At 34.0% G+C, this 24,936-nt stretch overlaps 5 protein-coding genes across 5 annotated transcripts; 3 read left to right on the forward strand and 2 right to left on the reverse strand.

Moving 5' to 3' along the window:
• Positions 1-2: 2 nt before the first annotated feature.
• On the reverse strand, positions 3-4,791 carry LOC106708191 (trypsin-like). The gene is made up of 7 exons (XM_014499669.2): positions 4,668-4,791; positions 4,167-4,365; positions 3,602-3,881; positions 2,868-2,956; positions 2,515-2,578; positions 184-340; positions 3-54 (listed from the first exon to the last, which is right to left on the reverse strand). Exons 1-7 carry the CDS (start codon positions 4,789-4,791, stop codon positions 47-49), a joined length of 921 nt encoding a protein of 306 aa, XP_014355155.2. The 3' UTR covers positions 3-46.
• Positions 4,792-8,327: 3,536 nt separating this feature from the next.
• On the reverse strand, positions 8,328-9,656 carry LOC106708204. The gene is made up of 3 exons (XM_014499682.2): positions 9,402-9,656; positions 8,803-8,995; positions 8,328-8,521 (listed from the first exon to the last, which is right to left on the reverse strand). Exons 1-3 carry the CDS (start codon positions 9,600-9,602, stop codon positions 8,328-8,330), a joined length of 588 nt encoding a protein of 195 aa, XP_014355168.2. The 5' UTR covers positions 9,603-9,656.
• A 947-nt stretch (positions 9,657-10,603) lies between these two features.
• Positions 10,604-13,526, forward strand: LOC106708186 (proclotting enzyme). Its single transcript, XM_014499664.2, has 7 exons — positions 10,604-10,850; positions 11,069-11,249; positions 11,974-12,262; positions 12,351-12,439; positions 12,517-12,580; positions 12,728-12,874; positions 12,960-13,526. The coding sequence occupies exons 1-7, from the start codon at positions 10,709-10,711 to the stop codon at positions 13,524-13,526; spliced, it is 1,479 nt and encodes a 492-aa protein (XP_014355150.2). The 5' UTR covers positions 10,604-10,708.
• A 228-nt stretch (positions 13,527-13,754) lies between these two features.
• On the forward strand, positions 13,755-17,887 carry LOC106708205. The gene is made up of 6 exons (XM_045684621.1): positions 13,755-13,850; positions 14,572-14,659; positions 15,601-15,714; positions 16,205-16,397; positions 17,013-17,149; positions 17,774-17,887. The coding sequence occupies exons 2-5, from the start codon at positions 14,576-14,578 to the stop codon at positions 17,144-17,146; spliced, it is 525 nt and encodes a 174-aa protein (XP_045540577.1). The 5' UTR covers positions 13,755-13,850; positions 14,572-14,575; the 3' UTR covers positions 17,147-17,149; positions 17,774-17,887.
• Positions 17,888-19,023: 1,136 nt separating this feature from the next.
• Positions 19,024-23,106, forward strand: LOC106708187. Its single transcript, XM_045684568.1, has 7 exons — positions 19,024-19,621; positions 19,970-20,120; positions 20,193-20,484; positions 21,009-21,103; positions 21,272-21,335; positions 21,520-21,666; positions 21,909-23,106. The coding sequence occupies exons 1-7, from the start codon at positions 19,027-19,029 to the stop codon at positions 23,088-23,090; spliced, it is 2,526 nt and encodes an 841-aa protein (XP_045540524.1). The 5' UTR covers positions 19,024-19,026; the 3' UTR covers positions 23,091-23,106.
• The last annotated feature ends 1,830 nt before the right edge of the window (positions 23,107-24,936 follow it).

The raw sequence follows: 24,936 nt of genomic DNA on the forward strand, positions 1-24,936 counted from the left end.
TGTTTCATTGGTGTCCTAGGTTAAATTTTCTCTGGATATTTTGTTTCTAAATATCTGTAAAACAAAACCAAAATTTAAGTACCTGTCAAAGATTATTTTAGATAGCAACTATCTTGAAAAATGTGTTAATGTTACCATCATAACTTGGAGCGAAATTTAGAGAAAATAAAAATCTTTTAGTACCTTGATTTTTCCTAGCGTCCACATTAGTCAGCCAATCGGCAACCGCTCCAACAGAAGTAAATACCGCGGGTTTGTCTGGTTTATCACATCTTTTGGCGGAGAATGACAGTATACCCACTAGGACACCATCCATTATAGCTGGACCTCCCGCGTCGTGCTGTGGAGTGAGGATTCAAGGGTCTAAGCTTTATATGAGATATTTTTAAAGAATACGGGTCTTTTTACTGTGCATACCTTCTTGCGTGCCGGAGGCATAATTTTTAATAAAAGCGGAGGTAAAATTGACGGAGGATGCGTCCCCTACACATAGTGAAGAAAAATATCCTCAGTAGATTTAAGGCAACGCCTCCACTGGAGTCTACGGGCAATGGTCGCTTCACTATGGCGGATAATTCAGATCACTGCATGATCACTTGCCGTCTTATAATAATAAAAAAATATGCTATTAGGACACCCAATGTTGTACTGTTTTCAATAAGTAATCAGTAATGCGGTGAGAGCTACCTCCATTTACGTAATCGAGAGTCGTATTTTGCCTAGCTGCTGTATAATTTAGCGTTTGCGTATACCATTAAGTGGAATAATTCCATATCGATTGTCCTGGATATTGGTACAACGTATGGTAAAGCCTGTAACCGAATTATTTTTTGGCTCTAATACAACTTGGCAGTTATCTACCATTACGAGCCACTTCATTCTTATCTTTACTGTATCTACTTCAAATAGATTTCTTATATCATTTAACGGAACGTGTAGGAAGTAAAGTGTATTTCAGTCTCGTATTATTTTTGTAGGAATCTTTAAATGTTATAATTTTTTATAACGCTTTTGCCCATAATTTCGTCAGCGCAGAATTTTAAAAAGGCGTGAAAAAAATCTCGTGCGTTATTCGAGACTTTTGGTCCGGGAGCCAGCGACAGATTTTCATGACCAATCCCCTCCCAATCGAAAATTCGTAAAATGCATAAAGGACTTATACTATGAATACTCGCGACCGTCAGCTGCGACTCCGTGGGTGGGGTGGGCAGTGGCAACCTCCCAAACATGAAGAAAAAAAATTTTTTTCAGTCATTTCCTCTCAACTAAAAATTTACCTGGTGATCGTTTATATGCTACTATGAATGAAAATTAATGTCAGCTTGCTGTATCTCGGTGGAAAGTTTGTCAGCTGGCACCTTGAAATGGTCCGGAAGCCAGCCACAGATTTTCATGACCAAGTCCCTCCCAATCGAAAATTCGTAAATTGCATAAGGGACTTATACTATGAATACTTGCGACCGTCAGTTGCGACTCCGTGGGTGGGGTGGGCAGTGGCAGCCTCCCAAACATGCATAAAAAAAAATTTTTTTCAGTCATTTCCTCTCATTTGAAAATTTATCAGAGTATAGTTTATGTAGTATTTTGAAAGAAAAACATAGTCAGCTGACCATAACACGGTGGATTATACGTCAGCTGGCTCCTTAACATGAAAAAAAAAAATTATTTTTCAGTGATTTCCTCTCAACTAAAAATTTACCTGGTGATCGTTTATATGCTACTATTAATGAAAATTAATGTCAGCTTGCTGTATCTCGGTGGAAAGTTTGTCAGCTGGCACCTTGAAAGGTGTAACGCAACAGCATCTATGACCTACTGAAACTTATCAGCTGACGACTTTTCCCTTTACTTACAGCTAGCTGATTTTTTTTATTATTTACTAGAGTATTTTAACAATTCTCTGATAAATTTTCATCCGGGAGGAAATAACGTTTCTTAAGTATATTGTATATACTAGCGCGGATATTGTGACGACACACTTTACATTACACTAGCACAGCCAGCTGACGTATAATCCACCGTGTTATGGTCAGCTGACTATGTTTTTCTTTCAAAATACAACATAAACTATACTCTGATAAATTTTCAAATGAGAGGAAATGACTGAAAAAATTTTTCTTTCTCCATGTTTGGGAGGCTGCCACTGTATACCCCACCCACCTAGTCGCAGCTGACGGTCGCGAGTATTCATAGTATAAGTCCCTTATGCATTTTACGAAGTTTCGCTCGAGAGGAAATAATTGACAAAAATGCAATGCACCTGGCTCCCGGACCATTTGTTCTATATCTGTGCTAAATTTCGATAAAATGTGTTGAACCGTTGCGGAGTTACAGAGTAAATATGTAAATCAAATGTATTCCATCCGTATCCAAACTGTACACATTTCCGGGATTATAAAATTAATCAAGATCCTAGCAGCCGTTCTGAAAATACCTTCTAACAAACATCCATCCAACCAAACAATTGCATTTATAATAAGTAAAAAAAATATATAAAATGATTTTTCTACTTACATTGCAAACGTTTTTTCGCACAGTTATGTATCCGGCACAAAAGTTTGTCCGAGTTACTAAATCTCTGGAATTGAAATCAATAGATTTATAAAGAAACTAGCATGCAAGTCTGTCCGCGCGACATTAAAAAATTATAAGTAGCCTTTATGTTCTTCCAGACTATGTTCTACAACCGTGCCAAATATCATTAATATCCGTTGATCCGTTCTGGATATATCTTCAAACAAACATCCATCCGTCCAAACATTCGCATTTATAATATTAGTAAGATATAATTAAAATATAACATTGTTTATTTATCTTTTTACAAGATTTTGGAACAGGATATTTAAAAGATTTAATAACTAACTCACTTTCCGTAAACGTCTTGACAGTCAGAAAAATCGTAGACTGGTAGAACTACCCTTTGTAGTAATACTTGTTCTTCAATGCTGCCGTGACCCTATGATATAAAGAGACGTTAGCAGCGAAGAAAGTTAATTATTTGTCTGATGAGTGTGGTTCCGAAGGCCTAATCTTAGTCCTCTTTCCCTTCCCACCATTTTCTTATAAGGAAAGGATGGAAAGGGGAGGTGGATTTGAAGGAGCAGGAGATGAATAGGAAGGTAAAATATTCTCTATTTGTGCGTCTCCTCCCTTGTCGATTAAGGGTAGGCAACGCATCTGCAATTGCGAATGTCTATGGGCAGCGGTCGCTTCGCCATTTCGGCGAATTCATGTGGCCGCGTGCTCGTTTGCCACCTTGTAATAAAAAAAGGAGCAGTTTATGTACGGAGTGGAATGTCATAACTGTTGCAATTATTAAAAAAAACTCTTGTTTTTACTGCAAAGACACTATATATAGATACAACTTTATGTCTATGAAACAAAGGTCTATGAAATTTATACTATGTCTGCAATCTTCATCAACGTGTTATCTGTTTAATGAGAAAAAAACTTAGTTGCTAGTAAACATAGTAACTCCTTGCCTGTTTATCTTCATTTTTAACTTTCTTCTGTAATTATTAAGCATATGATTTGGCACGTCGATAACAAAAGCACTCCTGTGCCCGACGTGCCATCTCAAACGACAAGTATTGATACTCACCCAAACTGATCCCCATCCTAGAAAAGTAATCTCTGTATCTGTAGGTATGTGCTTTTCGCTTGAATATCCAATAACATCTACGTTCTTTTCGCTTTTAATTGTTATATTCTTATGTAGTTTAACGACAGCTACGTTAAATTCTAACGTATTTGGCTTGTAGTTTGGATGGAAGAAGATATCAGTGACGCGGTAGACATGGCCACCGGCGGTCGCGTTGTTGGAGCCGACGCGGACAGTCAGCATTTTGACGTATTCACGGAAGAATCGATTGTTGTATTGTCTGATTTGTGGGAGAAAGAGAAAATTGGAATAAGGGACGTTGCAATAAACAAAACATTTTCAGTTCTATATTGAATCATATCAGAAAAATATGGTACTAGAGAATGATCCTTGAATTATAAAAACCATCAAATTTCCTATGAATCATTATAAAAATGGAACATCTGATCAGGTTGCAATGATAGTCAGCGCACCTGCAGAGGCGAGCGCAGCCGAGTCTTATCTTTGACATCCTTATATCGTTGTGGATAAATCTAAAAGTTTGGACCTTATTACAATAACTTACAATTGCATACAATGCGCCGCGGTCATAACAGTGTCTTCCTGTATAATCGCACCACCACACCACAGCTTTCCGTTCATCAACAAGACAGCCATGAACGGATAATCTTCAATGGATGCTGTTTCATCAGGATTGTAGATCCTACGCATTTGACGGTTGCTAAGGGTTGTTGGTTCTGTTGTTATCTCATGCTTAGATGGAGCTGTTGAAAAATAGTTCGTTGCAGTACGCAGATTTTCATGCTTTTTTCTTGAGCGTGCACTCAATCTTTTTGAAGGTCCTGTCTGTTTGAAAATACTCAGAGACGAAAAGACCATAAAATTGTTTGAATTTGCTACATACTAACGTAAGTATTTGGCCTAATTTGAAGCTTGGTAAAATTTTGGTGTCTGCTGTATGTCATATTGTCATTTACGTGAGATTATTGAAAAAAGGATGACGACATGTTTATATACATGTTTCATCAGTGCGAACTGCGTGTTGTGTCAATTTTGAGAAACTTACTCCTTATTTCAGTTGTAATTTCTATTTCCTTAGGAAGGTATTGGTTGACATTTGAGGACTGGTCGATGGGTTTTTCATTTTCGTAGTTTTTATTTTGTTTGAGTTTTTTCCTATGAGCGGCCATAACTACTAGCAAAGTAGAATCATAAATTAAAAGAAATTATTTTGAACAAACTATACGTGGAATTGAAATTGTCGGCTCCACTTATTTTATAAATTACGAAAGGAAAATTGGGCAACAAATTAAAAGTTCGAGATGGAAAAACGAAAGTATTATTGCTCGGAACGTAATCATTATCGTCAGAGGAAATAGCTTTCGCTAATATAGCAAAGTGACAGCTGCCCATAGACTTAAGAGAGGTCGTACGGAAAGAAGATATTTTGCCTTCGTATACGGATTTCACTTCCCCTTCAGATCTTTACCTCATAAGAAAATGTTAGTTAAAATAATTTTAAGGGTTAAGAAAACTATCAGTGTTGTAGTATTTTTTATATTACTACATATTGTTGTTTTTATTTTGTCATATCGAAGGAAAGGGATAGCGAAGTTTCTAGGGTTGAAGTACAAAAACCTTACCCGTTGGCTCCGTCGTCTCTGTTGTGACCTCTGTGATATGCATACTAGGTTCCGAAGGTGATATGTCTATAGATAAGCTATTGTACTTCTCAGATTTTCTATACATGTTTCTACGGACAGGCTCTTCTTCCACTATAGGTTTAAATTTATTTAACTATTTATCATGGATTTCTTAGTCTAAAACCCCTGTTTAAAACATATTGCTATCTCTATTTTGTCAAAAATAATGACAGGGATAGAGAGATCTTAGTCTCAGAAACCAACTGCTTGTTATTTAATAGTTATGTAAAAATTCGTTTATTTATAACTAGCTTTTACCCGCGACTACGTCCGCGCGGAATAAAAAATATCCTATGTCCGTTTCCTGGCTCTAAGCTACCTGCCCACCAATTTTCAGTCAAATCGATTCAGCCGTTCTTGAGTTATAAATGGTGTAACTAACACAACTTTCTTTTAGATATATAGATTTCTCGTACTCTACACTTAAGAACTAACTTAATAAGCACCATGGGTGTCACCAGAGGGGGTTAGGGAGGGGTAGTAGCCTCCTAGAGAGTTGAAAAATGGAAAACAGATATGAAACTACTTCGAATGAGACTATATTAATGATAGTTGCCCCCACCTTCCCTAGACCTAGCCTAGATCATCAGTCGTTGACGCCCACGATGTACACTTAAAGACTTTGGGTGTATTATATTTATGACTTAGCAAAAAATTAAATTAAAAACTTACTATCATCAGAAGTTTCGGACACATAATTTATTGATTCGTCATGTGAATGGCATTTTTGTAATAAATTAAGCATTAAAATGTTTATTGCTATCATTTTGTTTTTTGTTATTAACATCTTGAAAGTCTTAACTGGACAATTGCATATTTCAAAACTGGAATATTTTATTTTCTTTAAAACAATTGAAATAATATTACTCACCAGATCATAAAGATTTTTATTACAGAAAATACAATAAGCTAAATCGATAGTCGTTTTCATGTAGAATTTTTTTTCATCAACATCACATCAGTGACCATGCCAGCTGTGATCCAAATTGGGGTAAACAGAAGTTATGATTGGTGCTTGAATAACTTTAGGTACAATATAAACGCGTGGTATTTGGATTACTGGTACGGTTATGCCATGGTTGATCACGCTTGAATATCCTGAGGCAGCTGGTGACGTTAACACTGTGAAATAAATATTACTTAAACCATTTTCCACTAGGCAAATAATCGCTCGCGACTGTAGCTGTAGTGTTGTGGCTAAGCGTTGATTTATTTAAGTGGAAATAGGGTTTAACAGTGAATATTATCCTATCTATGTAAATATCAACTGCAACACGAGTAACCAGAGATTACGGGGTTGTGTATTATAATCCAATCCATCGAGCTCTGTGCTGGTGTAATTTCTTAACGCGTATGGATCTCTTCGCCGCGAATCCCTTCACTGCAAAAGGGGGTATAGTGTCAGTTTTTGTTTTAAACACTAACAATAAGCATCCAAGCCCGTAAATTAAATAAATTCAATTAGTTTTTTTTTATATTTGCATATTAGAGCAACAAACGACTAAATCCTTAGGAAAATATCCGTAGGAAAACGTCTTTTGTCTATTCCTTTGCTTAATAGCCTCAATTAATTCCAAAAATTAAAAAAAAATCTGTAGAAGATTTGCCTTTGACAAGTTAACTAGATCACAACTCTGTTTAGATATTTCTAGAGGTACATTACTTGAGTATACGTGTAAATGTCGAAGCGAGAGAGCTGTATGGTGTGCCAGGGCTGTGCCAAATGTATCCGTAATCTCTGTTTACTCAGACCTTCTCTGGATTACGGGCGTGATTGCTTATTTAATTATTTATTTATTCCCATACTGATGTAATTGATATAATTTTAATATTATAAATGCGAATGTTTGGTTGTATGGATGGATGGAGGTTTGTTACAAGGTATCGCAAGAACGGCTCAAGGAATCTCGATGAAATTTGGCATGGATGTAGGACATAGTCTGGAAGAAGACATAAGCTATTATTATTTTTAAATCCCGCGCGGATGGAGTCGCGGCTGACAGCTAGTAAAGAAATATAATTTTCTAATATATTTCTTATAATTTCAGGGCCATTACTTATTCATAGCGCAAAACATGGGATTTTGTTGGAATTTGATTACCACTGAACATGTTAAATAATAAAAAAATAAATAATTACCGTGACCAACTGGATTGGCCACTGAAAGGCCGAACAGGGCAAGCACAATGGCCACCTGAAAATATTAAAGAGTAATTTTAAAAGTATACCTACTAATAGCAACTAACTGTAGTTAAACGATTCTCCTTAGTAGTACATTAGTGCAGATTTTAATACTAAATCTTGACTAAGTTACCTTTAGAGTTAGTGACTCTTCCGTCAGTTATGCTTTAAAAAAGCTTGAATATCATTATATCTAAATATCAAATCTAACAATATTCGTATTATTAAAAAAATTATATCAAAAAAAAAACTTACAGCGCACTTCATGTTTGTATCCACCTGCAAGACTTGTAACTGAAGAAATCGAATCAAACAATAATTACTCACCTACCTATATTTATACAATCGCGGTTTCTAAATTTACGCATCGTTAACCAAACATCCTGTGTATTACCAATATCATAGTACACAGGGAAGCCAGATAGGTGATTAAATACCGAAAAAAATATTCGACCACTTTCCTATACAACAAGAGGACAAATCAGCCTCAGGTGGCCTAACAGATCTGACACCTATCACCCGCAACACCAGAGACACGGCAGATGTGTTGCCGACCTTAAAAGGAGTACGCAACTTTCTTGATAGTTCTGTTGGCTGCTTGGAAATACAGCTGAGACGTCGTCGTTTAAAATTAAACCACATTTTTGTTTAAAGCAATTTATTAAAGACAAAAATATAATTGTGTTAAATTAAACTTCTCCATATTAAAATGTTTGTTGAACTCCGCCACTTTAGTCCTGTAACAAAAATACCAACAATGTTTACAATACTGGCCATTTGCTTAATAAAAAAGTTTGTTATAATTTTCCACTTAATATCAGATTAAATTAACTAATATATATCTAGTAACCGATCCAACTAAGCTCTGGGCTTGTGCTAGGATATGATTGTCGCTTTGATTTTACCTTCCATTTATCGTTATCATAATCCCACTTAGAGGATATTCCATCTATCGGATTAACCCGGAGCTCCAGCATTCGTCGTAATTGCGCTTTCTGAGCTAGTTTTGAGAACGACGCCGGCAGTGGCTCGTATACTGTAATGAAACGAATATATTACACCTTTACTAGCCATATCACGCTACTTCTTTCGCCTAGTATCAAATTAACAAGATGCCTAAGCGCCAATCAAGACTGTAATATATATCTGTGTTAAAATTCATCAAAATCCATACAGCCATTCTGGAGTTACGAAGTAACAAACATCTATAGATCGAAACTTACGCATTTATAATATTAATAAGTTATTAATATTATTTAATAGGATTAAAAGGGAATAGAAAAATTCAACATACTGTATACAAATGGTGAAACTTACCGTAGTGATGATAAAACATCGCAAGCCACCAGGCAAAAGACGTAACTATGAACACCCAACCCGCAACAAACTTCCACGTGCCAGTCGGGGCTTGGAATTCAGCGAACGTTTGACAGAAAGACGCTCGGTAGAGAGACTTCTTTTCCTCACAGCACAGCTGTCTCCAATCACCTTTTTCTTTTTCACGCAGAGCCTATAAAGGCGATATTTAAAATTAAATTACTGACCAAAGTGGTCAAAATTACCATATAAAAATAAAAGATAGTGAGTACAGCTTATTTGTTACCTACAGGGTATACTGAGGAAAGTGGGCTAAATGACCCAACGCTTGTCGTTCCTACTTTCGTCGATTCTCATCTACTAAATTCTTGCCCAAAAGAAACGCAAAATTTAAATGGCAATGAAGACATAACACAGAAAACACGGATGATGTGAGTAAAAGATTAACGTAGAGTTTAACGTAGTTTAGCCTTCGATGAGATGGACTGATGGAGTCAAGGTTTCAGGATTAAGGTATGGTAATGAAGACCTACGTCATTCAATGGTTACAAAAGGCTAGAACGTTTTAATGCTGATATTACATGAATGTAGTTACATACACAAATATCTTTGGTGTTCTCCTTGAATCTTACACTAGGGAATGGAAAGTGTGGATCATCTCTATACGCTGCGCTGCCGTTGATACCATGGCCCACCACGTCCCTGCAGCCAATCCTGCATCTATTGTGGATAGATCTAGTGATGCAGTAAATATTAGGTTTGTATAATTTTAATAATACGTATGACATTTTACACGACATTAACTTCTGATTGACGTTTGTTTTTAATTGTTATTGTTATTAAGTTTTTAATGAGATGGACAACCTTTTTAGTGACTTTGTTAAGAAAGAAGAGAAAGTTCAGAGCTTAAAGTTTTTCTATTTATAATGTTTTCTTGCTCATTTTTATTTTTCGTGTATTTATAGAGGTAATTTTGAATTATTTAACTATAATTATTTAGTTTATTATAATTAATTTTAAGATATTCCTCCCAAGTGGGGTTTGCGAGAGGCAGGCGGCTGGCCGTAAAAACTTTAAGGTTTATAAAACCTTGTGTGCCAACCCCACCCACGTAAGTAGGAAAAGGTCAGGGAGATGATGATGTTAATAAGAAAGAGAAAAAATGTATGCGTTTTCTCTGAAGAAACTAAGAACGTGTTTATATGACCGTGTATTTCCCAAGCACCCATACAACCATCTGTTACTGGATCTGAACATATTGTTATCTCTGATTGGTTTAATATCAATGTTTTTGTATATATGTTTCGGCAGTGAAAACACACACATTTTTAGGCTGTTTGAAAATAAGTTTCTCAAGTACACCTTTTGTAGTGAGAATTTTCCATTATAATATTTATTACACGTTTCCATTTTATGGTTAAATGTGATTATTTCTAGAAAATTCATAAATAATGAACATTTTAGAGAACAAAAATCGAATATGTTTTCTTACAATTTATACTTCTTTACAATTGTATTTCTATATACTTTAGAATCCGGATTTTTACAGAACATAACAGTTAATAGAGCTATAATAGAAAATGATCCAAATGTTTACAACATCGTGAATAATATCATAACTTCAATGATAAATACTAAAGAACTTGAAGGTAATATTGACATGAAGAAACTGTTATTGTTGTATAAAGAAGTGAAAAGAAAATCTTATAAACACAGTAAAATGTTTGAAGATATTCGTAATAATAGTAAAGCTGATTTCTATGATAAAGTTATTTACAATATTGTTAATTTTAATAAAATGTTTAATGAAACATCATATAATGAATATAAAAATAAAATTAACGAACAAATATGTGATGGCGCACAATCAAATATTAATGTAACAACTGCAGATGAATTGGCGATTATGATTGAAAATTTCACGTGTAATTTTGTTTATAAAATCAATAATTTAATTTTAAATGACCCGTCTCACTCACATCTTATCGCAAGAAGGAATCAATATCATCATCGTGACAAGAAAAATGTACCAAATCTTAAAATTTGGGGTAAGCTTTACAATAATTGGTGTCTCTACATCTTTGATAGAATTAAGTACCACAAAATTTCACGTATGGAAGGGTTGGACGGTCCTATCCCTCCTTCCAATCCGAACCAATCTTGTAAATACCAAATTACTTCCGTGGAATTTGGCGTTCCTCTATTTACATAATTTAGATTTTCAAGAAGGGTAAGACACACTGATATTGTGATAAAAAACTTCCAGACGTTCCCAATGTGACAGATGACTTTGAGAACATGAATACTAGAAGACTATTCCAAGGTCGAAAGATTTCTGCACACAAATTTCCGTTCATAGCAAGCGTGCATGTGAACAACGAGTTTGTCTGTGGTGGTTCCATCATCGCAAGATGTGTTGTCATCACTGCTGCGACATGTTTAGAAAAGTATGTACACAGAAGTCCCATCATATCCCTTTTCTTATCCTACTATATGTGGGGTCTGCGCAATAGATTTTCGTTTTTTTATAAGATAAGGGGGCAAACGAGTAGCGGGAACACTAAGGTGTTCATCGACGCTCGTGGACATCAGCAACACCAGAGGAATCGTAGATGCGTTGCAGGCCTTTGAGATGGTGATACCGCTCGCTTCTTGAAGGACCCTAAGTCTTAGCGGTTTGGAAATACCGCCGAGGACAGAGCATTCCACAACGCGGCTGTATGCGGTAGAAAGCTACGCGAAGCTCGTTCTCCAAATTGATCTATTTATGTACGTAACTGTAGAAATTTACAGTTTCTATTCAGTAGAATCGCATTATGCCAAGATATTGGATCAGGCAACACCAAAAGACAAAGACACCTGTCTTTTTAGTCCAGGAATATTGCTTGTTACAATATTATGATTCCTTGATTGAATTTCGTCGTTCCTTTGTTACCAGGGAGTGTGGTCTCCACTACCATCAATCTTGTTCCGTTCTTATGATTCAGAATTAATGAATCAAGCAAAACAAGTGACACTCTATACCACGTCACTATTTTTTCACTTTGTTTTTTTTTAAACTCAAATGAGTTAGTGGTTTCTTAGTTATGAACATTAACCATAAATATAATACTATACTTATTTGTCTCTTCCTTTTCTTGTCTTCTTAATATATCTCATATTTCTTTTTAGTGACGAAGATCTCTCCTCAAAGCCTCAACCTGTGTTTGTCAGGGTAGGCAGTGATTACGCAAATCGAGGTGGTAAGAAGTATCAAGTTACAGCTGTGCATATACATTCAGAATATGATCCAACGAACTTGGTAAATAACTTGGCCATCCTCAAACTAGACTGTGACATGGAAAATGATGAAAAACAAACAAAAAAGACAAAGATAAGACGCATAGAATATGATACATTACCTGAACAGATTCCTATAAATGTCGATGAAGTTACTGCACTGGGTTGGGGAGCTAAACATGTATGTGTTCAGCTGTTAAAAGTTTAGAATGCCTACTACAAACTTCTTGATTTTTGATTCTTCTTTCATTAAATTTATTCCTTTGCAGATAGATGATGACAACTTCTTATCAGAGCGTCTTTCCTACTCGCATTTAAACATGTACCACATCAAAGATTGTCAGAGTTTATACACTGAGTAAGATTAACTTTCATATTTGTGTTGGCTTCTTTAACATTATTTAATAACGAACTTTGAACTTTATCTAATTTTAGGAAGTATGTGACACTGAAACATTTTTGTGCCGGATTTATTTCAAAAGGCGGTGGAGCATGCAACGTGAGTTTTACTTCAATTAAAAGAGTTAAACGTTTGTTCCCTTATTTTATTTTTATTTATTTCATTACCACAAAAACTTTTAAACAACCAGTGATTTCGACCAGTAATAACAATAGCAAAAAGTTCTATTACATTTTTGTTGTACAGAGAGACGTTGGCGGCCCAGGCATTCTAGAAGGCCTGCTAGTGGGGGTAATTAGCTTCGGTTCGCCTGTTTGTGGCATCCCCGACGCACCCACTGTCTTCACTAAGCTCGGATATTACACAAATTGGATAGAATCTGTCCTTGAAGAGGTAAACTGTAAACTAAAAGATTGAGTGATATTATAGGTTTTTGCTACGACTATGAAGTAAAAATCAATATTGTTATTGTGCCTAGGATCAACCCTTAAATGACGACGAAGATGTAGAAAAAGCAAATCAAATATTAGCACTAATTCAAAGTTATTATAAAGAAAACAGAAAAGATTTAAATAATCGTGTGGCGACAGAAAGAACGCAAACAATTGACAAAACGGATGAGGAAGACGCAGATACAAACATTATTAATGCTGTACAGCTGACGTCACATGTAGAAGTTCCGAATTTCATAAAAGATCTGTACCGTAGTCTCCCAACGAAATTAATAAATCTGTTTGCGAAAAATCTCGGTCAAGACCCAGGAATATCAAACGATGGTATAGAAGCAAACGAAAGAGCAAAAACTAATGCAGATTCGAAGGAGAATTTAGATTTGATTTTCCTACCTGACACAATTGATATTCCAAAAAAATATCAAACGGCTTCTAAGATTCGTATAAACAAGTCACAAAGAAATGCGAAAACAACGAAGGAACCAAAGAACTTTGATAAAAAAGAATCGCATCAAGATGTTTCGCGCAATTATGAAAGTGATTCAGATTTAAGTTATAATATAGAGATTGGTATGAGTATTGCAAATAAGTAGTACAAATGAATTATTATTATGGAGTATCTGTGTTTAAGAAATTAAAACTTTGGGGGTATCATGGCTGTTTCGTTTCACATATTTGTTTTATTTATTATTTATTAAAAGTATTATGCTATTTGCATTTGTTTCTTATTGAACCTAAAAGAATGATGATGATTATTAATAAATATTTTTTTGTTTTACAAAATTAGACTTATAATTATAGTAGACGAACGGAACGTATTTTAGTTCGGAAAGTTGTTGTTAGATGTCGCTGCTTTTTTCACAACTCGGGTGGTGTTGGTCAAAATTCCACCAAGGATAGAAGTTGAATAAAATAAGGTAAAGTTAAATGTTTAATTTAAATTAGTGTTTTTATGTTACACAGCTTTTAGAATTACATATATGCTTCAAATCAAGGGTAAGTAGTACTGTATTCGTCGTAGTAACCAAGTAGACGTTCTTATTTCAAAATGTAAGTAACGCTACTTATATTGAGATAATCATTACTATTTAGATAGTGTTCATCATTGAATTTAACAACATTTTATAATCGCGTAATTGTTAAAAGTAATTTATTGATTTTTATAGTTTTTCATGTTATGTAACCCAAATCAATACATCTAGTTCTAACCTTACCTGTTATCACAATTTATCGTTTTCTGCCACCTAAATTCCTGTTTAAGCAACCTTAAATTATATATGACGCATTTTAAACTAAAAATGATTTTAGATTTCAATACGTCAATTATGGTTACATTTTGCCAGTTGTCTGTTAAATATAATAAAAAAAAACAGTAAATATCGTGACAGTAAATAAAAAACGATGTAAAAACTTCCTAGCACTTAATACTAAAACATCAGCTTTAAAAAAATACCAAAATAGCTTTTGTTATTAAAAAGAAATTCTAACATGTTATCTTTAAATTGTTAAATTCATTAAAATTACACTACATGTTCAATTTTCCAAACAAAAACTGTTATATAGTCCTCAGTTATGGGCCACCTCTTAATATTGCTCTATAGTATATCACTTAGATTGTATATAATTTTATTTTTACAGAATAATGGCCAACTATTTATTACGCCGTGCTATTATAGACGCTATCCGTGTCCCAGTGGGCACCAGAGCATCGAGTGAGCTGGCCAAGGTACAGTAAAATATCATCATCATCAGCTCACTGTACGTCCCCACCGAGGGGCTCGGAGCCCACCCCAAGTAAGGGGTGCCTAGGCCATAGTCAACCACGCTGGCCAAGTGCGGGTTGTTTGACTTCACATATATCATTGAATTTCTTCTCTGATATGTGCAGGTTGCATCACAATGTTTTCCTTCACCGTAAAATATAGATAATACTATTTGTTCTAGATACAATTGTGGTTTTAAGCATGCTTCAATGAACATACTTCAAACACAGGACTTTATTAATTGATTTTTAAAGCAGTTATTACCTCTTTTTTTCTTATCCTAGATCTGAATAAGAGGGTCGATTATTATTTATATGTACAGGTTTTACAACACAGGAAACATATGGTTATATCAATGGCTCCTATGAATAAGGGCCAATGTGCAAAATGACAACTTTTCAGGAGAGGCTCTTAAAGTTTCAACCATGTAGGAAAATAGGCCACATAAAAGGCCTTTTTTAAAAAAATTTAAAAATAACATTTACACCTATAAATTAGTATTTTGTTTTGTGCATGTTGTTAACTAAACTAAGAGGTAGCTTTTAACATAAATAAGTAAAAATCATCAATTTGTAACTTTGGCCCTTATACATAAGACCCATTGATATGCACATTTTTTCCTTCAAGTATTATGTGACATTAGGGTGGTGAATTCTTATATGAATAATTTTTTTCCAAGGATTGATGGATTTAACTAAAATTTTATTGTTTTGAGCCAACTTCAAAAAGAAGGAGGTTATCAATTCAACTGTATTTTTTTTTATGTGTGTTACCGCAAAACTCCGCCCCTGGTGGTCCGATTTTGATAGAAAATATTTTAATCGAAAGGAAGTGCTTGCAGATGGGTCCCATGTTTTTTTCTTTTTTTTTTCTTTTTACAACATTGATTGGTGTTTTGTTATAGATTGGCAACCGTGAATGGGTGGGCTATGGGTACAATGGCCAGCCGACATATGTAGATAGGCCTGACTTCCCTCTACCCGCTGTCAGGTTCCGCCCTGACACACCTGATGTTAAGGTAAGGTTTATATTTAAAAAAGATTTTATCTTTGAAGTAATTGATATTGATTGGTAAAAAATACACACTTTGTATGTAAAAGGATATGAACTAATTGCTGACATTTATGTTTCCATTCAAGAATAATGTGGTTGCTTTTATTATTAACTAGCTGTCGCCCGCGACTCCGTCCGCGCAGAATAAGTAAACTTAAGAAGTAACCTATGTGTTCTTCCAGACTATGTTCTACAGTTTTGCCGAATTTCATCAAGTACCGTTAAGCCGTTCCGGAGATACCTTCAAACAAACATCCATCCATCCATCTAAAATCTAAACATTCGCATTTATAGTACTAGTAAGATTAAATCCAATAAAAACTGCTTAATATGACCTCAGTTAATACAACATCTTTTATTAAGTTTTGGTTGTAAAGGCTATCAGTTACTATTATTATTGTTCCTGTTTATGTTAAAATGAGATTTGCTTACTTTAAGTTTATTTTTAATATCAGGTGCTCCGTGAAAAGGAGAAGGGTGATTGGCGTAAACTGACCCTAGAGGAAAAGAAAGCACTCTACCGCGCGTCTTTCTGTCAGACTTTCGCTGAGTTCCAAGCCCCCACTGGAGAGTGGAAGGGAGTTGTCGGCTGGTCTCTTATGTTCATCTCTCTATCTCTCTGGATCTACATGGGCATGAAATTGTTCGGTAAGACATTTTCTTGTCTCTTTTAGTTTATTACCAATTTATTTGCAATGTTTTAAGTTTTTTTTTTATAGTAGAACTGGCAAATGAGCAAGCATCCAACTGTTTTTGCTAAAAAAAATACAGTCGAATTGATAATCTTCTTCTTCTCGAAGTCGGCTAAAAATAGCAAACTGCTGCCCAAAGAAATTTGCTCCTAGTATATTTTTTAACAGTGGTTATATGCTAGCAACATCTGTTGCACAATTCGGCCGTCTTGCCCGGTACACTGCAATGAATACATAGATGATAGCCATGAAATGGAAGCAATTCCTTGTTTGGTCTCATGAGTATGAGTGTCGGAGGCCTAATTTTAGTCCTCATTCCCTTCCCACCCATTTCATATAAGAATAAGAGGGGAAAGGAAGTGGATGTGATGGAGGAAGGAATGCATAGAAAGGGAAAATATGCCCTTTATGTGTCTCCCCTCCTCTGTTGATTAGAGGAAGGTAACGCATTTAAAATTGTGGATGTCTATGGGCAGCGGTTGCTTTGTTATTTAAGAGAATTCAGGTAGCCTCTCGCTTGTATGCCACCTTATGATATAAAAAAAAATATATATGTTCTATACTTCTCCAGTGTACAGTCCTCTGCCAGCATCATTCAGTGAGGAAGCCCAGAAGGCTCAGCTGAAGAGGATGCTGGACCTTAAGGTCAACCCCATCGATGGACTCTCCTCCAAGTGGGACTATGAGAACAACCGCTGGAAGTAAACTGTAAGTACATACACTAAAATATATGTAAGACATTATAAGATAGTGTTTTATGTTTCATGTTCAACATAATTGTTTTACGGTCAATTTGTCAGTCCATTTTTTCTTAATTGGACTTAGTCTTATTAATAGTATAAATGCACAAGTTTAGATGTATGGATGGATGGAAGGATGTTAGTAGGTATCTCCACAATGGCTCAACGGGTTTTGATGAAATTTGGCACAGGTGTAGAACATAATCTGGAAAAACATAGGGTTTTTTTTAATTCCGCGCGGACGGCGTCTTAGGCGACAACTAGTATTATTACATATATTTAGTTTTTGTCTATATTATAAACATAAAATATTTTTTGAGCCAATTTAAAAAATTCTTTCACTGTTGTGAAGTTACACTATCCCCGGGTGACATAAGCTATATTACTACTAGATTTTTTTTAATACCGCGCAGACCAAATCGCGGTTAACTGCTAGTTTGTAAGAAATATGTCTGTACCTGTCTTATTTCTTAAATGGTTTTAGTGATTTTAACGAATAAAGATCATTTGATTATTTTTCTTTTTTGGTGTTTTGTAATTAAATTTAGACTTACACATATTTTATTATAAAAATAACTTTTTTTAATTCCAGATTCCAGACGAGTAGTGCTTTCTGGTTAGCTTGAAGCGGACTAGAGTAGAATTGTATTATAAGCGAACTAATTCTGTAAGATAAACCAATCAAGTGTGATTCCAATCTACCAGCTGTTGTTGTTTTATTATACCCAAGACATTCCTATCCCTATCTCTTTCTAATAGCCCGGGAGCCAGGTACATTTTTTTTTCAATGATTTCCTCTCAACTAAAAATTTACCTGGTGATCGTTTATATGCTACTATGAATGAAAATTAATGTCAGCTTGCTGTATCTCAGTGGAAAGTTTGTCAGCTGGTACCTTGAAAGCTGTAACGCAACAGCATCTATGACCTACTGAAACTTGATGTAAATTTACCAGAGAATTGTTAAATTACTCTAGTAAATAATAAAATGATGAAAAATGACTTTTTTTTCTCTATGCGTGGGAGGCTGCCACTGCCCATCCCACCCTCGCAGCTGACGGTCGCGAGTATTCATAGTATAAGTCCCTCATGCATTTTACGAATTTTCGATTGGGAGGGACTTGGTCATGAAAATCTGTCGCTGGCTCCCGGACCATAACACGCATATAGCTTTACTGGTGTATCTCTTTTTAGATATATTTTTTTTTAATCGAAATATCAGAAATTAATACAGAGTATAAAATGTCAGTTGGTAATTTTTTTTTAATTCTGCCCGTCTTTTGTTTAGATTAAGGATAACGCTATCTAATGATAAGTAAGAAGAGTTTTTTTTTACTAGTGGCGAACCATTATTTTGGCTGTCACTTATTACAAAATTCGTTATCAAGTAAGGAAAATAGTGTAAAGTAAGCGAACGCTAGCACTACATAATAAAATATGCGCAATGATAAAAAAATCTGATTTATTTGATGGCACGTCTATGAAATCTTCAGACATTTTTTTTAGAAAAATGGTACTTTGGTACGTAAAGCCATCTTTGAATTTTAAGGTTATGTTAAAACTTTATCAGAAGCTTTCTTTTTTTCAGTGAAAAATGATCTTTACTGACTTACGACTTTGGTATTATATATAGTAAAATATCTAAAAATAATAAAATCCTGTTTATGTCTATTTTATATGTATTATTGTTTGCATAGGTAAAGTAAATTTTTCAATATGTCGTAAAAATAAAATTTCTTTGCCAATATGGTTTAGATAAGAAAAATAAAACAAGTTTTGTGTTAAAAGGATATTGTTTGATAGTGAACGTATTAATTTACAAGTTTTTTTTGGAATTTAATATCTCATGTCTTCTGTTATCGATAATTTGTTTGTTATCATTTTATTCGGCATCATCCATCGTTTTGAAGCACTGATCGAACTCCCAAAAGTGGAACTGAACGATCTCGTAAGAACAGAAAGAATTATAAGAAACACAACAAATAACATTTTATCGAGTTTGAAATTCAGAAAACCAATAAACAGCACAAGGATCAAAGAATTTTCAACGTTACATCACTATTTTTTATCTATTACATTTCGACATTCGAATACATTGAGAGAAATAGCTCGACTCACTAGAATTGATTATAAAAAATATAATAACTCAACGGAAAATTTAACGACAGCTATAAACGAAATACTAGACGATGGTCAATGTTCGAAAGAAAATAACATAACCTCAAATGAAGACACGAACGTACTTCTTTATGTAGACAATTTTCTAGCAAAACTCGAATCCTTAAAAGAAAGTTATGGCGTTAATAAAGTATTTTCCGATATTAATTCTAATATAATTAAGCTTTTAGATGAATCTAGACAAGCAGGTTTTAGAGCGAAAAATAAAAATGTAACGAATTCAAACCCTAACAACAATTTATTTGACAGTAGTGAATATTGGGGTAAGTAAATCTTAAAATATTTTAATGAGGGTTAATAAGGTAGAAATATATGACAAAATATTAAAAACAAACTGCGCCTGCGCAGACAAATGCTCGAGCCGCATTGAATTTTGAAAATTGTAACCTTTGTTTCTCACAGTCACAGCTTTACAGACACTTATCTTTATAACTTACTGAATAGGCTACAAATAGTGGAATTTTGTGCCTATTTGGTTTTTGCTATTTTGTTGCTGAAGGTTAAATCAGAATAAAAGCTGTCATTTCCAAGCAACAACCTATCCAAAAGGATTTACAACAGAACAGAACAGATTAGTGTTTATAGACCAATGTTGTTTTTTTTTCTTTTAGTTCCAAGCGGTCGACGCATTTACAAAGGGGAGAGAACAAAAATTAAACACTATCCGTTCATGGCCAGTATTCAGATTTTTGACGTGTTCCAATGTGCCGGCTCTATCATTAAATCGGATCTTATAATTACAGCGTCTTCATGTCTGCAATTGTAAGGTTTATATACATTATGATATTATCGAGCAACCAGCGTATTAGCAACAATTTTTATTTAATTTTCCAGAGCTTGGAATAATCGTTTCTATCGAGAGAATCCAGCTTTCCTAGCTGTCCGTGTCGGTTCATCATTTTACAACAGTGGTGGGGAAAGAATAGCCATTTTAGAGATTTATTTCCACCCCGATTACAATCCAAAAAACCTTTGGAATAACATATGCGTGTTACGTCTTGAAAGACATATAAATTTTTTAAAAAATAACGTAAAGAGTGTGAAGAAAATAGCAATTGATAAAAATCCTTGGAATTTACCTGTTAATACTCCAGGAATTACGATCATTGGTTGGGGAGCTAAGTCGGTAAGAATACCATCGATTCAATTTTTTTTAGTGCATCTAGTCTTGATAATCTTGATAATTTATTATAACATCATTGCTACTGACTCGCCTGGCGACTTCAATTTTTAGCCGACTTCAAAAAGAAGGAGGTTATCAATTCGACTGTATTTTTTTAATGTATGTTACTGCAAATCTCCGCCCCTGGTGGTCCGATTTTGATAAAAAATATTTTAATCGAAAGAAGTGCTTGCAGATGGGTCCCATTTTTTTTATAAGAAAATATTTTAAAAGTGTACAACGGGTTAATTACGTAAAAATCATGTAAATTCAAGTAAATATAGGATTATAGTTGAAATGTAATTTTTTTATCTGTTGTTTTATTGTGAAATAACAATAGTAAAAGGAGACTTTTATAATTTTATATCCATAACTTTTAACTTCGCTTCACTTTTCGAATATACTTCGTTGCATAGAATTTTTCTCTCGTCTATTTTAATTAACACTCCAAAATAACTGTAATAAATGTTTTTTTTATTGTATTGCAGACCAGCAATAAAGTGGGTGATCCATTTCATAATATACTTTCATTTTCACATCTTGATGTTTATCCGACTAGAGAATGTCAAGAAGTTTACAGCAAGTAAGTTGTTTTTTGTCCGTTTATCTCATCTTCCTGGCTTTTTTCCTGCGTAGGGTTGGCAAATGTACACACTACTCTTTCATACGTCTCTATCTGAATCCACTCCCTTCTTACATATATTTTGCCTAGGTTTTTGTTCTATTTTCATGGGTATTGAATTTTTTACAGGGAGTATGTCACGAAGCAAAATTTTTGCGGCGGTTTCTTCTCAAAAGGTGGTGGTGCTTGCAATGTGTGTATTTTATTTTATATTTATTTATTTATTGTTAGACGAGTGGCCACCATTTTGAATAGCAGTCGCGATCACTTGTGGCATGTCACATGTCCTATCATGCAACTGATATAAGAATGTTGGTGGACGCTTAACATGAGTTATTTAGAGTATGTTAATTCTATTAACATACGTTTGTCGGTAGCGTGATGTAGGTGCCCCGGGTATTATTGGAGGGACTCTAGTCGGCGTGGTCAGCTTCGGATCTCCAGTTTGTGGCACACCTGATGCGCCAACCGTCTTCACCAAGGTCGGCTACTACTATCGATGGATAGAGACGATCATGGATATGGTATTAATTTATTTATCCATTTACTGATATTCTTTAAAGAAAAACATTATGAATGAAACCTATATAGGAGAAGAAATTTAAACAATTGTTTGTAAACTAATTCGCACAGGTTTAACTAAGGCCTAGTTATTATATTAGGGTAGGATCGGACCCATCGGTAAAGATGTGTACGAGTTGATGATATTTTCATTTCACATGGGCATAAGAAGAGTATAAATATAATAAAAATATTCTTATTACAGCATGTACCTCATAGTAAAAAGAAAGCAACAACAAAATACACTCTTGATCCGTATGAACAATATTTAACAACAACTCCTGCAACAACGACGTTTAAAATAGAACCGCTTTTAGGTGCAAAACCTCCTTCAGTGCTCGATGATACGGAATACGAAGATAATGAGAACACGTTACGTACACTTGATGATAAATTGTTCCAAGAATTTCTAGAAACTATGTTCGGTAGTAACGAAGTGCAGAAATACGAAGATGTGATACATCAAGACGCGAACGCTTTAAGAGATACTAAAGATAAACTGACAGTTAAAAGTAAAATCGAAGTAACTACGACTGAAATTTCAGTTCAGGCTGTTACATATGCATATGATTCTGAAGTAGAAAGTCCTCGGACACAAATCATACCCGTAGATACATACGAAATGACAGACAAAGTACCAGTTACAGAAAATATTGAAGTCGAAGAATCGTATCATAGCAAATACGTTAGTGATTCAAAACATAAATCTAAAATCGAAAGAAACAAACCTAAAGATATTGTCTATGAAATACCAGTTACAACTACAGAAGAAGCACAAGAAATATACCTTGAACTAGCTCCAGATTCAGGTAGAGATTCTGAACAATCCAACGACAATCAAGAACAATCAATCGACAATCAAGAACAGATTGTTGACCAATCAGAGTCTAAATCAGAGGGTGTGTCTAAAGAGAATTCAGAAATATCCTCCGCTGATATTAGCGATATACCAGGAGAAGAAGTCATAGCAGAGCTATTAGATGAAATTGATTTCAATCAAATTTTAAGAGAGGTCTCCACTGATGCTACAATATCTAAAACTTCTCGCTCGAGTTATGCGACTAAATTACAGAGACATAGATTCCTAAGTACTACTACGGAATCTATAAACACTAAAAACTCCTACAATATTCCTCGTGAATTAAAAAGTGCAGATGGCGTTGTCGAATCTGGTAATAATTCATTACTAACATTATTATACATATCAGATGGAGAAAGGAAAAGAAATGAAAACAAATATAATTTGAATGTTGAAATTAGTAGAAGTAAAAAAATTGATCCGAGACATTATAAAAGAGATAATGCATTAAACGATTTGGGTCCAAAAACTGAACTTTATAGGATTATATCACGTGTTATTGAAGCTGCTATGAGTAATCAAAAATAACATAATCCTTTTGATATAAGAACGGAAATATGCAGTTGGAAAAAACTCTTTAACAAAAGCAAATTACATTTGTTCCTTTTTCAAAGGTTAATGATAATTCGACTAAAAAACCAAATTGAATTCAAAGAAATTAATATTATTCAGATGAAATAGGAAATTCTATTTATAATTAAGTTAAATGAAATCACTTTATTTGGGAACAATAATTTATTTATTTATTTTTATATAAAAACAACATTTCAACATAAATAAACAACATATTCATCCAATGATTTTCACAAACACGTTCATCTTTACATAATATACATATATATCACTTTTAAATATTTTAATATATTTTCAACACCGAGTTGAGAAGTAGAATTGGAAATATCTTGCAGATAAGAAAAGATAGAAGATAGGAAGGTAGAATTAATTTAAACCGTGTGTTAAAACATCTGTACAAACATATTGCTATACTGTTTGTTTTTAAGAAGATTGAGAGTGATGACAATTTAACACTTTTGGATAGATGGATAGATGCAGTAACAGTTTTAGCTGGTTGTCTAAGCAAGTTTTCTATGGCGCCCTCTTTTATCGTACCATGGGGTGGGGTTATGTGAGACTGTGTAATTCATAAACCTTTGTCGTCTTTCTTTATCCAGCCGGGGTGTCAACCCAGTTGGGGTTAACAAACATCTACCTATCCATTTGGTTAACTGGATTGGTAGACGTTTTTAGAGATAGATAATTGTCTGGAATAACCTATAGAATAAAATAACTTTGTGACCTATTTTTTATTCAATTTCGCGTATGAGTCGCGTGATAATGCTAGTATTATATGTTTGTACAGATTATATCTTACAAAAACAACACGGTAACTGTGGGTCTGTCTCGACTGTGACACATATTGGCTTCTCACTAATTCTCTTGAAAAAAGAGAGACAACGTGTGTCACGGCTATCGAAACCTACAGAATGTTGACCAAACAACTTTATGTAATGTAATTTTATGTAGCAAAATAATAAGCTAATGATATATGAGTGATTTCTATATATGTTTGACAAAATATCTATGTATTTTGCTTTGATATGACAGCTGTGATATTGATATAATATATTTTTTTTTATAAATAATTCGACTTATATTTTTATGTGATAAATTTTTTTGACTTGCTTTTGACATTGCTGATATTTTTTCAACAGGAGTTGATTTTTATTTGTACCAAGATTGTTCCTAAACTAATTAATGAAATAAATAAGGGATATCATAAAATGTGTTGTTATAGTTTTTAATGAATCACATTTGAATTTTATATATTTCTCCTATAAATCTTTAATCTTCGTAATGTGACAAATAAGATGACGAAACAAACAATAGAATAAAAATTTCTGGAATAAATGGGATTTTTTAATTTCACTTTTGTTCTATTAGTTTGCTAACTAGCTATATTTAATCTGTATTTAAATAAAAAATATAACTTCATTTTTGAAATTCTATCCAATGACTTCTACAAGAATATATAGTTTTCTAAACATATCTTTATTACATTTATTCTACATTTCCACAGATAGATAAGTAAGTGTGTTTCAAATAAGATTGTTCATAAACCCGCGCCATATTGTGACGTCATAGCTGTTTTAACTTTGACAGATTATGATTCTTTTCATGCACAATCTTATTTTAACGCAATTTAGTAGAGATAAAATGTCATTTGAGGACCGCTTATGATTATTTTTTTTTATTTTAAAGCTAATTTTGATTTTACGGTGACATCCAAAGCGACATAGAAATATATAGACAAGTAAGTTGATACATTTACACTAAAATATAGAATTTTGTCTCTTATAATAATCATAAGAAAATT

Source organism: Papilio machaon, chromosome 26 (assembly GCF_912999745.1).
Source record: "Papilio machaon chromosome 26, ilPapMach1.1, whole genome shotgun sequence".
In the NCBI taxonomy this organism is placed as follows: Eukaryota; Metazoa; Arthropoda; class Insecta; order Lepidoptera; family Papilionidae; genus Papilio; species Papilio machaon.

Bases quoted from the DNA above. Each gene is read 5' to 3' on its own strand.
- LOC106708191 (XM_014499669.2), bottom strand. From the start codon at position 4,791: ATGGCCGCTCATAGGAAAAAACTCAAACAAAATAAAAACTACGAAAAT. The intron at 4,366-4,667 runs GTAAGTTTCTCA...ATTTTTCAACAG, and splicing joins AATTACAACTGAAATAAGGA to CTCCATCTAAGCATGAGATA. The intron at 341-2,514 runs GTAAGTAGAAAA...CTCACTCCACAG, and splicing joins TGCGAAAAAACGTTTGCAAT to CACGACGCGGGAGGTCCAGC.
- LOC106708204 (XM_014499682.2), bottom strand. From the start codon at position 9,602: ATGTCGTGTAAAATGTCATACGTATTATTAAAATTATACAAACCTAAT. The intron at 8,996-9,401 runs GTATGTAACTAC...TCGCCTTTATAG, and splicing joins AGAACACCAAAGATATTTGT to GCTCTGCGTGAAAAAGAAAA. The intron at 8,522-8,802 runs GTAAGTTTCACC...GTTTCATTACAG, and splicing joins GATGTTTTATCATCACTACG to TATACGAGCCACTGCCGGCG.
- LOC106708186 (XM_014499664.2), top strand. From the start codon at position 10,709: ATGATTGAAAATTTCACGTGTAATTTTGTTTATAAAATCAATAATTTA. The intron at 11,250-11,973 runs GTATGTACACAG...ATTTCTTTTTAG, and splicing joins GCTGCGACATGTTTAGAAAA to TGACGAAGATCTCTCCTCAA. The intron at 12,581-12,727 runs GTGAGTTTTACT...TTTGTTGTACAG, and splicing joins AAGGCGGTGGAGCATGCAAC to AGAGACGTTGGCGGCCCAGG.
- LOC106708205 (XM_045684621.1), top strand. From the start codon at position 14,576: ATGGCCAACTATTTATTACGCCGTGCTATTATAGACGCTATCCGTGTC. The intron at 14,660-15,600 runs GTACAGTAAAAT...GTTTTGTTATAG, and splicing joins CATCGAGTGAGCTGGCCAAG to ATTGGCAACCGTGAATGGGT. The intron at 16,398-17,012 runs GTAAGACATTTT...ATACTTCTCCAG, and splicing joins CATGGGCATGAAATTGTTCG to TGTACAGTCCTCTGCCAGCA.
- LOC106708187 (XM_045684568.1), top strand. From the start codon at position 19,027: ATGTCTTCTGTTATCGATAATTTGTTTGTTATCATTTTATTCGGCATC. The intron at 19,622-19,969 runs GTAAGTAAATCT...TTTTTCTTTTAG, and splicing joins TGACAGTAGTGAATATTGGG to TTCCAAGCGGTCGACGCATT. The intron at 21,336-21,519 runs GTGTGTATTTTA...GTTTGTCGGTAG, and splicing joins AAGGTGGTGGTGCTTGCAAT to CGTGATGTAGGTGCCCCGGG.